Source organism: Nanorana parkeri, unplaced genomic scaffold (genome assembly GCF_000935625.1).
Source record: "Nanorana parkeri isolate BGI_ZX_2015 unplaced genomic scaffold, ASM93562v1 scaffold567, whole genome shotgun sequence".
Classification (NCBI taxonomy): Eukaryota; Metazoa; Chordata; class Amphibia; order Anura; family Dicroglossidae; genus Nanorana; species Nanorana parkeri.
In genome coordinates, this window is record NW_017306835.1 from 517,679 (window position 1) to 532,270 (window position 14,592).

Here is a 14,592-nt window from a genome sequence, read left to right on the forward strand (position 1 = left end):
TATATATATATATATATACATACACACACTATATTGCCAAAAGTATTGGGACGCCTGCCTTTACATGCACATGAATTCTAATGGCATCCCAGTCTTAGCCCGTAGGATTCAATATTGAGTTGGCCCACCCTTTGCGGCTATAACAGCTTCAACTCTTCTGGGAAGGCTGTCCACAAGGTTTAGGAGTGTTTCTATGGGAATGTTTGACCATTCTACCAGAAGCACATTTGTGAGGTCAGGTATTGATGTTGGACGAGAAGGCCTGGCTCGCAGTCTCTGCTCTAATTCATCCCAAAGGTGTTCTATCGGGTTGAGGTCAGGACTCTGTGCAGGCCAGTCAAGTTCATCCACCCCAAACTCCCTCATCCATGTCTTTATGGAGCCTGCTTTGTGCACTGATGAGCAGTCATGTTGGAACAGGAAGGGGTCATCCCTAAACTGTTCCCACAAAGTTGGGTGCATGAAATTGTCCAAAATGTCTTGGTATGCGTATGCCTTAGGAGTTCCTTTCACTGAAACTAAGGGGCCAAGCCCAACTCCTGAAAAACAACCCCACACCATAATCCCCCCTCCACCAAACTTTACACTTGGCACAATGCAGCCAGGCAAGTACCATTCTCCTGGCAACCACCAAACCCAGACACGTCCATCGGATTGCCAGACAGAGAAGCGTGATTCGCCACCCCAGAGAACATGTCTCTCCTTCTCTAGAGTCCAGTGGCAGCCTGCTTTACACCACTGCATCCCACACTTTGCATTGCACTTGGTGATGTAAGGCTTGGATGCAGCTGCTCGGCCATGGAAATCCATTTTTATTATTTTTTTCTTTTATTTTTTGTCCATTCCATGAAGCTCTCTACACACTGCTGTTGTGCCAATCGGAAGGCCACACGAAGTTTGGAGGTCTGTAGCTATTGACTCTGCAGACAGTTGACGACTTCTGCACTATGTGCGCTTCAGCATACGCTGACCCTGTTCTGTCATTTTACGTGGCCTACCACTTCGTGGCTGAGTTGCTGTTGTTCTCAGTTGCTTCCACTTTGTTATAACCCCACTAACAGTTGACCATGGAATATTTAGTAGCAAGGAAATTTCATGGATGGACTTATTGTACAGGTAGCAACAGAAGTTTACATTACTGTGGATCTTGGACTTTGTCCCACTTGGCGAAAAGACTATGCTGCATCACTCAAAAATATAATATATTTGTTTACCTCATTTGCAGCCTCTGGAGATGTTGCTACAGGTCTGTGCAGCTTTTTTAACCATCATGGACTCTGCTTATGGCGCTATGTCTCAGTAGCAAAGTCTGAAATTCCATGAGAATTTCCTGCCGAGAGGTGTCAACAGCATGCTGCTATGTCAACTGACAGTGAATGATGGAAGATCTAACATAATGCACGTCTTCCATTGCCCTATCTACTAACTATGACGTTCTATGATAGTCACTAGAAAGCTTCAAGAGTCACAGCAGCTCTCCTGCATGAAGAAGATACATAGGGTTGACCATGCTGACCATGTGACTTATGCCTTGGAATAGGTCACATTGGTGCAAATTAACTAAACTTTTCTAGTTTGAGCTCATATACCTGGGTGGGTAGATTTGATTGGATCACCTTCATTGCCAAATTTTACCTGTGATTTTATCCAGGTTTATCTGTCCATCAACATCTTTTGTGACCAATTCACCAGGTTTGGTCCTGCCCCTCCTGATTCCTAAAGTCCTCTATTGGTCAAAGGCCATCCATTACAATAAAGCACCAATAGAAAGGCTAGGTCGGTGAAAGGACTAAATTCAGCTTTTACAGGAAAAGTTTTAATTATTCTCCTATGACTTGCTACGTTTTCCAATGCTTGCTTATACTATACTTACAATGTATTATGGTCAATATATATTTGCCCAGCTCTCTCTGGTTGTTGTATGTGTTTTGCTTTGCAGTTTTCTTAAACAATAAAGAAGCCACCAGTGTGTTGAAGAGTAGAGTGAGGAGAGCGAACTCCTTTTTTGAGGAGCTCAGAGCGTCCTCTTTGGAGCGGGAATGCATTGAAGAAATCTGCTCATATGAAGAAGCCAGGGAAATCTACAAGGATGAGCGACGTGTGGTAAACACTCCAATTTCTCCAATAAGATTACCCCATAATATTAAAGAAGCGTAAATGTTCTTAACCCTTTGCTGTGGGGCTACCCCACAAGTGCTCGTTTTCCTCTAGGGATGAGAATAACAAAGTTATACTTACCTGCACCTCAGAGCCGGCTGGCTGTTTGACCTGCCTCTCTGCTCCAGCGATGGAATGTCCCTCAGTGTCCTCACGTGAGTCCCATACAGTGTATAGGACTCACAGGACCTTAGATCACTTTAGCGGAGGGGGAGATAGGCTTAAGAGCCAGTCTAGCAGCCAGTCGGCTGTGCGGTTCGGGTGAATATATCTTATTTTCATCCCAATGAGCACTTAACCTTTGCAGTTCGGGGGTAGCTGTAAGAATAAGTGGTTGTGATCTTCCCATTGACCAGAAAAATAAATACCACCCATCTTGAGCACACATGAAGAAATTACCTATGTTACAGCAAATAGATTGGTTTCCTAACCACACATTTTTACCCATCCGATATACCTGACTGTGTATCAGATTCCAGCAATAAGCCACTAATTAGGGAGTTCCTGCATAGCAAAGCATCCCATCCCTTCAATGCACCCTAAATACTTAACTCAAAGTAATCACCCTAAAATTCTTCTTCAAACGCAGCACGTGGCCTTGCCATGTATACTCCTCAATAACCCAAAGCACCTAGATTGTTCCTTTTAGAATGAACTCATTTTAAGTGTCAATTCTTGTGTGTGTGTGTACATGGGGGGTAGGGGGGTATATCACAAACACTGTCACTTTGCTTTGAATGGGAAGAGTGTCTATTTTGCATGTTTTAATTTATGCTATGGTGTGCATTGTGTTAGCGCAGCCCATTCTTTTTTAACGGAGTGCCAGCATTGCATGTAAAATCAGAAATGAACCTTTATTTTTAAATGCAGTGGACCACAGCACTCAGATGGTTCCCATCTGTGCAATGTTATGCTCTGAAACACATATGCAGTGACATGCCCTGTCAAGGATCATTGGGGGTGACACTGCAACTAACTGCACTGCACACTGTCAGGGGCGTAATTTGAAATCACAGGGCCCCATAGCAAAATTTTGTATGGGGCCCTGTGATTTCTAGTTACATTCCTTGAAGAGCCCACATAGCTCACCTAAGGGTGACCCTGCAGAGCCCACCATAAACCCAGACGGCCCGCATGGCATCAGGGGGGTGTCCTGGCCGGGCCCCCCTGTGCCCGGGCCCCATAGCGGCCGCCTGGGTCGCTATGGCTATTGTTACGCCACTGCACACTGTATATTACCACAATGCATGGGTGTGAAGCCAGCCTCAAGGTTTTTAGCTTACAGTATATATCAAGGAAAAAACATTTTTTTGGCTATACATACACTTTGGGGTCTATTTATAAACAATTTGCAGGGCTTTTCACTGTGCAAAGATCGATACATGTTTGTTTTGTGGGAATACATGCAAAACGAATGTTAATTTTTTTACCTTTTTGCCAAAAGGCACAGTTTAAAGAAACGTTTTCCAACTATCTTGGGATATACAAAATCAGTAGGCAGAGTTAAAAAACGGAAGGCTGGACCAGGCAGCAGTTAATGGTTGTTCATATGTTTAGAACAGTAAATAATTGTTATTCGTATTACTCTTTTTCTTTCGCCAGAAAGAATTTTGGAGAACATACTCAGGTATAATAAAACAAAATGTTCTAATGGTGTATGTGTGGGGGGGTGTGATGATGGACAAATATCACATATGGTTATTATTTACAGATATTGATCAATGCCTCTCCAACCCCTGCTTGAATGGAGGTACCTGCAGTGACCAGATTCAGTCATATGTCTGCAACTGTCCAGAAGGTTATGAGGGTAGAAACTGTGAAACAAGTAAGCTTTTCTCTACACAAAATGAATGGTGATGGTAATGGTGACTCGGCTCATGCTAGATGCTTTAAGAATTATTAAATTGCTTGGAAATTGTTGGGCAGAATGTGGTCAAATGATGTAGTTTTACTATCTTAAATCAATAATGTGAGAATTTAAATTTTAGTCCAAACAGAGAATAGAGACATCTGGTAACGTACTTTTAAGGCCTGGTTCACACCAGCCAGCTGCCATCACACTGTTTACTTTTTTTTCTTAGAGCTTTATTGAAATATCACAAGTGACATTCCATTCAGTTCTATTGACAGTAGCGGTGTTGCGATGTGGTGGTTTGCATCGCAATAAGCTGCACTGAAAAAAAAGGTCTGCATGATATAATTCTTATCTGTGTACACCACCACAAAGCTGGGGTATGAATGGATCACATTGAAAACAAGGCTTATTGCCATGTCTATGTGTTGTGATTGCGCTGTGCAAGGCTGCCAGCGAAGCCCCAATGCATCTTGTATGAATGGGCATTAAGGGTCAAAACATATTTTTGTAGCAGAGACTGGTGAGAATTGGTACCAAAGTTCCAGCCAAGCAGTGATGTGCAGTACCTTCTGTGCTGGGTGAGGCATTCACCAGTCCTGCTCCCAGCATGGCCCGCCCTGCTCACCAACCCACCGAAGCCCCACCCCACCAAAGACCCACCCCCAACTTGGTCTGTGTGGAGGAGAGGGAGGAGACAGGGAGGAGCCTTCCTGTCCTTCACTTGCTCGTCACTGGTGTGGCATTGAGATCAATGTTGTCAGTGTATTTTTTTCTTTTTTTTGATTGGACAGCTTGGACCAATGGCTCTTTGCCATTGGTCCAAACCATCCACAGAGCTTAAGCCTCTAACATAGAGTAGAGGCTCTTGCAGCTCTTTCCTCGCTATGTTAGGTTGCACAGGGAGTGGGAAAGCCCACTGCTGTGTAACCTAACTTAGCTGTCAAAAGCCAGATAAAGTGCCTTCTGTAATTAACAGGCAGCACTCCGTCCATGACACGTTACACGGCGGGGAGGCTTTCCCTGGTGTGTAACCTGTAACAAGCCGATCTGATGGAAGAAAAAGCTGTCAGCTTCTTCCTTCATAATATTAGGTGAGGCTCTGCCTCTCCTGCCTCCCCTGACCTCATATCTCGGCAGCCAAGTAAGATAAATACTGATTAACAGATAATTTTTTGGGCTTAACTAGGTTAACAGTAAATAAGAGACAGGCTTAGTATCAGTGGTAATAAAAGCGAGACCTTCATGTCCTGCATTGTGCATGATGCTATCAGTGAATGGGTTAGATAAACGACTGCCAAAGAGAAGCAGCTTTTTTGGACTGATTGGCTGTAAGGAAGCTTGCTGGAGTGAGGATTAAGGCAAGCATTTAACTTATTACATGGCCCATAGATGAAACAAGCATTAAAGCCTAAAGGTGCCCACACACCTTGCGATAATCGTATGATAATCGCGGGAAATCGTACGATTGTCGGCGGGTGTGTGGCATGTTCTTAAGATAAATTGAATTTTAGGCACTTTTAGCTAAAAATACAAAGACATTTATCTACATTGAATTATAAAATGAAATATATTATATATTACATGATATGCTTAATTATTTATTTTATTAATATTAATTAATAATAATTTAAAAATGTATTATTAATTAATTATTCATTTGATTATTAATAAAATAAATACAGATACGTATTTAATGTAAACATGTGTGCAGGTAAGAGGCCATGTGTGCAGGTAAGAGGAATTAGGAAGGAAAGAAAGGAGGGGAGGGATGCAGCCCTGACCAGCCCATCTGAGACCCCTTCAGAGCCCACCATAGACAGTCTCAGATGGGCTGTGCAGCATCTATGGTGGGCTCTACAGGGTCACTCTCAGGTGGGTCCTGTGTCCAGCGCGTCACTTAGCCCTGCGTCCAGCACGTCACTAAGACCTGCGTCCAGCGCGTCACTAAGCCCTGCGTCCAGCGGCATGGGTGGGGGGCCCGACCTAAAGCTGTGTAAGGGGCTCCAAAATTTCTGATGGCTGCCCTGCTTGCGATGATCGAAAGCCCGCCCCACTGAGGGGTGGGCTTCCGATGACCGCAATGCCGAACGGGCAGTGTGCGCTTGCGCACACCGGCCAGTCCGGCTTTTATCTTACGAACATGCTACACACCCGCCGAAAATCGTACGATTCTCGGTGGGTTTTCGAACATGTTCGTAAGATAAAAGTCGTGCAACCGTTAGGTGTTGAATATATGCTTTGCCCATGCAGGGAAAAGCAATCATTTTAATACAGATTTCCAAGATGCATGAACTTACTTCAGTGAAAGCCTTTTTCTAGGGGTTACAATGTTTTTCTAGGCAGTGCCAAATCATCCACAAGACAATCTAGGAAGAAGACGGGCCCAGTGTATGTACAGGAGGCCCAGCTCCCCCCTTATACCTACAGTAAACCAGGGGGTAATGCAATTGGACAAAGTAGTACACCTGTCACTTCAAAGGGGAGGATGCATTGTAGGCAGTTGTCTGATGGGACCCTGTCAGTACCGACAATGCAAATAGGAGAGATTTTCTGTGCAAATTTTTAATCATTATCAGTATCAGTTAAAGAGACCGGAAGAACAAAACTGCTACCTGACTTGGGCTCCACCATACTCTGTTTCTAGAGTAACAATGCTTACAGCAAGATGTATCCACAGACACTTCCTTTCCTAGGGTGACAATACTTGTTTTAAGAGGAACTGAAGTCTGGAAGCTGTCCCCCCCAAAAAAAGGCAAGCAAAAGGACTAGTCAGCAGTATTCCCTGATGTCCCTCTTTCGCCTATTACTGATTACCATACCTTGCCCTGCACCATGTCTCTGTGTGGAGGGGTCATCTTGGTAGAGGCTTCCTCAAAGCCTCCAGCAAGTGAGTAGCACAGTAGTGAGGTCACCAAATCTCACTCCCAATTTCCTTCGACTTACAGTCAGAGGAAGTAGTGCCTTAGATCTCGCACTGCATCTATGAGCCTGTAGACACAGAAGTGCCTAGGCACACTCACAGACCAAGAAGTGTACTGTTTTTTTCAGGAGGAATTCCAGATAATTTGTAAAAATTTTAGGTACTGCTCAGGCACAATAAGATTACTAAATCTTCCCTGTAATATAGAAATTCTTCACATTTTGAGCTAAGTTCATCTTTAAACCTTTTCAGCTACACCAATGTCACCCTTCCTTGCACACTTCTCCCGAGTTAGACTGCAAGCAACTTTGCTAACACATAACTGGTGTATTTATAAAATGTTTGCACAGTGAACAGTTCTGCAGTCATCTGTGTTTTAGATTCACAGCACATTATGGCCACTAGATAGAGCCAAGCCATTATAAATATACCCTATACTGTGCTGGCACATTCTGATGTAGTCATTGCAGTAACCCTGTAATGTTCAGCTCTTGGAGTGCACACACATTCCCATAAGTTCTTACAAATAGTCTACAGGATGCACACAATGCATGGACAGAAAACATTAAAAAAGGGGAAAACTATTGTTTTAGCAAAAAAAAAAAAAATAATAATAATAATGTAGTACTCTACAAAATTAAGTGCTTTCTTGTGAGGGTTTAGATGTGTTTTACTATAACAATACACCTACTTCTGTGTACACCCATAAACCTGGTCTACGTGAAGCTGTGCAAACTGTATATGAAGGTCTGCAGGCTTTAGTGTCACTACAGTAATGTTGTGGGGCAAAGCAGTGATTGTAATCTCACATCCACACCTTTGTTCAATGATTGGTATCTTCTTCTAGTAGTTTTGTAAAAATTAATAAAGTATGATAATCTGTTCATTCCCTTTAGATGTGGAAGAGTCCATCAATTGTGAAAATGATAATGGTCAGTGTGAACAGTTCTGCCATATCTCCGCAGAGGAACGCCGGCAGTGTGTGTGTATGGAAGGCTACGCTCTTGGGGAAGATGGAATATCATGCATTCAAACAGGTGGGTGGTATAACACATTTAAAGAATGTCTAGGGAGCATTATTATAGCATTATATACACCTACTCACAGGGGAGCCAGTGTAAAAATATAAGCCGTTTGGGCAAATGGATCCAGGCATGTTATGCATGAAGAGACCAAGTCTTACAAGAATACACAATAATATAAAAATCCATGCTTGGATAGAAAAGTAACTGTTTATCCATGTCTAAGTACATTTTTAAAATAATATTATGTGTTTAGAGACTCCTTTATAGTGTAGAGCAGATCAAGTGATACGTTCCCTTCAAGATAATCTCAGTATTATTTAGTGCCAAAAGCATAAACTGGCTCAAATGTCTATGTGAACCAAAACAGAAGCCATGGTTTTAAAAAAGTATTTAAAGCCAAAAAGAAACATTTTGTATTTAACAGCTCACCAGTCCTTAGATGTGGTGGCTGCATTAGTTTTTTTTTTACCCTAAGGACATTTTCAGCAAGTACCTGTTGATCTTGCCAGAAATGCAGTGTCCATGTAATTTACTGTAAACTGAAATAAAAGCAAAAACAACGTTCTATTTCTTATGTAAACTCCCAACTAATCTCCCCAACCCTAATGTAATGGAGATTAAAAACAGGCAGATACATTTGGAGTCCATCATTAGTGACTACCATGGCTCCCTCCATAGGTACAGAGGAAGAGTGAGCGTGGACTCCCAGAGACAAAAATTATGTTATTTGCAGGCTTACTAGGTGAAACTAAAGGAAAAATGCCAAAAAAAATGAAAACATATGCAGCCACCTCATCTATGGATTAGTCAGCTGCAATACACTACATTTTGACTGTGTGGCAGAGAGCTACTCTTTCACTTTAAAGTGACATTAAAGAATAGATTTTGTTTCCCTCCCCCCAATGTTAGTGTCAGCACTTACCTTCTTTCCAGCGCTGTGGCGGGTCTCCGATCCAGCGCCGACTCCTCTGTGCTTGCTGGCACTTCCTGTCCCACGGTGTCTGCATGCGGGTGCACGCCGTCCATATACTTACCATGTGTCTCTCCTCGTCTCCCGGCTGAAAATCTGAACTGCGCATGCGCCCGCCCCAAGATCCTTTGCGGCCGCCCAAGCAAGCATTTTTCAGATTTTCGGACGGGAGCGCGTGGTGAAGACACAGGTAAGTTTAAACCTCTTTTAAAGCGTTTAAAAAAAAAAGTTTTTGCATATATCTACTGCTTGCTAGCAGCAGATATATGCAAAAAAAACATGAGGGTTTAATAACGCTTTAACTTCGTGTCAGCTGTAGGGGGAGTGCTGTGATCAGATACTATTTTAACCATTTGAAGATCAGGGTGTTAAACCCCCTTCCTGTCCAGGCCATTTTTCAGTATTCAGCGCTGCGGGACTTTGTCTGGCATTTATTCCGTCATGCAACGCTGTACTGACATTCATTTTATATAATTTTTTGGCGACACATAGAGCTTTCTTTTGGTGGTATTTAATCGCCATTGGGGTTTTTATTTTTTACTATATAACAAAAAAAGTACTGAAAAGTTTGAGAAAAAAACAGTTTCCATATGAAATGTTATTAAACATTTATTATCACCCCAATAGATACCAAACATGTCAAGCCTTTAAATTGTGTGCGCCCGCAAAATCGCTAAAAAAATACCACACCCAACATTGGTCATAGGCAATGCTTTTAAAGCTTTTACCGCTCATTAGTGATGGGCCGAACACACCCGAGTTCGGCTCGAGTTCGAACTTTAGAACATGGAGAATAAAAAATTACCTTAAACTGCCTATAAAGTGGCACATCTGTACAATGTATAGAACCTGCTGCAGCAAAAAGTGATATTTGTACACAAAAAAATTACATTTATTTAAAAAAAAAAAAAAAGCGTGAAGATCCCCCTCCCTCCACTGTGGCATTATCTTAGCATCCTCTCACCCCTGCCCGCTCCAATGTGGCAGTACCTCTGCAGCCCTCAATCCAGCTTCAGCTGTACATCATTGGTCTGGATTGGCTTCCTGATGGTGACAATGATGGATCTTAACTGCACAATGTGTGGCTGCTTGTAGTCCCCTCCTGTTGCACGTGTCACACAGTGGTAGCAATGTAGAGCTTTCCTTCACATTACTTCTTCACCACTAGACGTATCTAGTCTTCCAGAATTATGCAAACCACTTCCTGTAGGCTCAGACTGTCATGGGGAAGTTCAGCTTTAATTATGGTAATAGAAGCACATTTAGCACTAGCTCACCCATAGTGCTCTGGAAATCCTTTGTTACAAATGAAACAATTATTTGTAAAACAAAGATTAAATGAAAATGTCAGCTCAAAAAATTTAATATACCCCAAACTATTATAGTTTCAGTCTAAACATGTTGCCTGTACATGACAGCACTTTAGTGTTTTATGCTATAACTAGCTTGGATATTTTATAGTTCAATATCCATGTGGACAAATACCTCTGCGGAAGAAAAAGAAAACACTTTATCGGATTGTTGGTGGTGAAGATTGTCCTAAGGGAGAGTGTCCCTGGCAGGTGAGCTTACATGTTCTAGCTACAGTGGCATATTAATTTCTTGTCTGATATCTCCTGCTTGGTTACAGCACCAATGTAACTTGTCAGAGCCAACATGTGAAGCCTATCCTCTCTTCTCTGGCCAGAAATGGCCAGAAATGTAGGGGGGATTCCTCCCACTGATCCCTACTGTGAAGGGCATTTTTCCCACTGACACTCATTTTAAAAGGTCACTACACTGGCCATTAATCTAAGGGACATTCCTCACGTTGACCCCCAATGTAGAGGCCATTCTTCTAACTCACCAGCAATGTGGGGGAGCTTTCTTCCTGCTGACCATTAATTTAAAGGGGCACTACACTGGCCATCAATATAAGAAGGCCCTTTTCCCACTGTCTAAATATTTAAAGGGGCCCTTTTGCCACTGACCATCAAGTAAGAGGGTCCTACTTCACTAACCACCAATGTAAGGTGACCGTTCTCCTCTGTCAAGCAATATAAGGGAATTTATCACACTCTAACAGCAAATTACGTCAACCAGCAATAGAAAAGTATAACACACCCCAACAGCACATTATATCAGCCATCAAGGACAGATCAGACCACAATAGCATATAATAACACTAAGAAAAAAGCTGAAAAATATTATGCTGAAAAAGCAATTTGTAACTAATAATTGCGAACCAACACAGTACTGTATATGACAGAAAAGCTCACTCTCAGCCTCTTATTTTACATCTGTGGTCCGCAAAGAATCCCCCATATGGGGGGATTTAAACAGGCCCCCAATGTAAGAGTATTCGTGCTTACCACCAATGTAATGTTGGCATTTACACTGGCCATCAGTGAAAAAAGGCCATTTACACTGAGCACCACTGTACCTGGGGCATTAATTCTAACAACTAATTTAAACAATATAACAGAAACATTTACACCGACCATCAATGTGACAGAGCCATTTATCCTGACCACCAGTATAATGCAAGCATTCACACTGACTGGCAATGTAATAGGGCTATCCAAACTGACCACCAGTGTAATGCAGGCATTGACCACCAATGTAACAGAACTAGAGGTGCACCGAAATGAAAATCTTAAACCGTAAATAAAAAAAATATATCAGACCGAAACCGAAAATATATTTTTTTGTGCTAACCTATTTAAAATATTTTATTTTTGTGGAGGAGAGAAACTAGACATGCACCGCAATTTTCCAAAAGTGCCATTTTCGGACGATATTTCAGTGCATCCCTAAACAGAACCTTTTACAATGAGCATCAATATGTTGAGGGCAATTACAGTGTGCTGGCATTTACACTAAGCATCAATTTATCAGGGACATTGAAACTAACTACCAATCTGGGGGTATTTACTCTGAACACTAATGTAACTGAGGCATTTAAACTGATCACCACTGTAGAGTGGGCATTTACACTGACCACAAAAGGCCCAGGTGGCTAATGGTGTAAATACCCCCATTGCATTGATGGTCAGTGTAAATGCCCCCATTACACTGCTGTTTGTAAGAGAAGGGTATATTTATGGTCACTGTAATTCCCCCCTGTCAGTGTTGGTCAGTGAAAGAGGGCTGTATTACATGGTGCCAGTAGATGCGGAGTCCGCTATCATTGGTGTCAGTGGGAAAAATGCCCCAATTTTTGTATTTAGTGGCTACTCACCTGAAGCAGAATCTACACTGGACCTGCACTGCCAGCTCTTCTTAGCGATGTTGGCACTAATAATGGATACCCTCAGGTGGAAATCAGGCCACCCACACACTCTGAGAAGCTGGCTGGGGTACTTTTATTTGTGTACCTTGTCCGTAATCCAGCCTTTGAAGTCCAGGAGCAGCCCCTGCCTGAAATGGAGCGACATGACCTAAGAGGTTTCTGTATTGGCTGTGCAGAAATGATACTCTATGTCCTCCGGTGATCTGCACATCAAAACAATACATACATAACATTACATACATATATACATAACTGTCCAGAGCCATATTGTCAGAAACCAGTAAAAAAAACCAAAAAAACTGAGCACCTGGAGAAAACCTATAGAAACACAGGGAGGACATACAACTCCATTCTTATTCAGTGTCCCTACACTAGAGATAACTGGACCCAAGATCCTGGTGTTGCAAAGCACTATTGGAAACCACTTATCCTCCACGCTACCTATCAACTGTGTTAATTAAATGTTTCTCAAGCATTGCTTTTGTTTTGAGATGTTTATCAAGCATTGTTACATTGCAGAGTATAACCATTATATATGTTTGCAGGCCAGACTGGTCTTAGACAAAACACATGAAACTATTTGTGGAGGGACTTTAATCGCAACAAACTGGGTTGTCACTGCGGCACACTGTGTAAAACCAGCTTTTGTAAACGCATTAACTGTTGTACTTGGTAAGTATAAATGAGAATAAAACAAAATGAGACAACCTGTCAGGATAGACATATAAATAGTTGAAGTTGACAGGTCGGGGCTGTCACTATTATCTTTAATTTACTAAATTGTAAAACCCAAAACACATATGTGCAAATCCGGCGTTCTGACACAGGACAGCACCTTTCTAAGTAGTGATATAAGAGGATGACAGCCCTTGAACATTACCATAAAAAGTCAGTTTCTACATTTCTCTCCTGAAACATTCCATAGCATCTAATCTAAATAAAGGGGCATTAGATAAGTGCCTTGAAGCAGAATTGCATATTTTTGCTCCTGCCTTCTTCATACAACATTTTTCATCCCACAGTAGTGCAAGCAAGGACAGCCTAAATGACAGTGGCAATTCAGGAGCAGTGCAGCATTGTTGCCACCCCATCACAGGAAGTTGCATTAGGTGAACTTTACTGGCAGGCATAACAGGCATTTGTAGGAGAACCGTAAGGCCATAGTTCTAATTCAATATTCTGATTTCTAATCACTACAGTGTAAATATTACTATTATTACTACTAATATTGTTATTTAAATTCAAATGTTCTTTTCATTTGCAGGTGACCATAAAATCAGCAAGTTTGAAGGCACAGAACAAGAGCGTAAAGTAGTTGAAATAATTATTCATGAAGATTATCGTAAGGTTACAGCAAACTACGACCATGACATTGCGCTTCTTAGATTAAATGCTTCAGTCAATTACACAGACTATGTGGTTCCCATGTGCTTGCCAGAAACACCGTTTGCAGTACGGGTTCTCTTGCATCACGGCAGCACTTCCACAGTCAGTGGCTGGGGTCGCCTTTTGGAACTTGGGGTAACTCCTGACATCCTGAAAAGGGCAAAGCTGCCTCGAGTTAAGAGCCAGCAGTGTAGAGAACAGACAGGATTAAATATTACAGAAAATATGTTTTGTGCTGGGTATACAGACGGCTCCAAAGATGCATGCAAAGGTGACAGCGGTGGTCCATACATCACAAAATATAAAGAAACGTATTACCTCACTGGTATTGTCAGCTGGGGCCTGGGGTGTGCTAAAGTAGACAAGTATGGTGTTTATACAAGAGTGTCCCGATACACAAAGTGGATAAATGAGCACATGAATATAACCAATACTTGAATGTGTTTATTATCTGACACAAACTACACCTATTTAAATATGCTAATTAAATGTCTGTGAATCTTTGTTACATAAAATGAATATTCTGTCATTAAAGCTAACCTGTGACCTACACAAAACAGATTATTAAATTAATTTCAGGGAAAAAAGTAAACAAATAAATGTGGTTTATTGTATTCTCACGTTTTTCATGTGTGCCTAAATGTGTCATCATCATATGTATATAGATTATGGAGTCTATAACATGTGTACAATCATAAATCATGCTTACTGTGCTTCAGTGGTGCTTGCTTGGGGACCAAATGTTACCGCGTGACTGGCTCTAGATAGCTACAATCATTTTAGTGCATAGCACTTACCATGCTATTCCATACAAAAGCATATTTGTAAAACATAAATCAAGGCAACTGGACTTGATGTATTTTTCTTGAAGATGTTTCACTGGTCATCCGACTAGCTTTCTCAATTCAGAATTGATTTATTGTCTACAGATATATCATGGACTGGAAAGAGAACCTTCATAGATATACAAAATCAGGAATGTAGCTGATCGTTTTCATGACAGCAATA

General features: G+C 41.7%; 1 protein-coding gene across 1 annotated transcript in view; it reads left to right on the forward strand.

The window, feature by feature from the left end:
* The window catches only part of F7 (coagulation factor VII), a 15,718-nt gene extending 1,696 nt beyond the window's left edge, over window positions 1–14,022 (forward strand). The window contains exons 2-8 of the mRNA XM_018562240.1: window positions 1,940–2,103; window positions 3,760–3,784; window positions 3,869–3,982; window positions 7,829–7,969; window positions 10,389–10,489; window positions 12,744–12,870; window positions 13,463–14,022. Coding sequence (XP_018417742.1) covers window positions 1,940–2,103; window positions 3,760–3,784; window positions 3,869–3,982; window positions 7,829–7,969; window positions 10,389–10,489; window positions 12,744–12,870; window positions 13,463–14,022 — 1,232 coding nt within the window. The remainder of the gene's footprint in view (window positions 1–1,939; window positions 2,104–3,759; window positions 3,785–3,868; window positions 3,983–7,828; window positions 7,970–10,388; window positions 10,490–12,743; window positions 12,871–13,462) is intronic.
* Window positions 14,023–14,592: the final 570 nt, after the last annotated feature.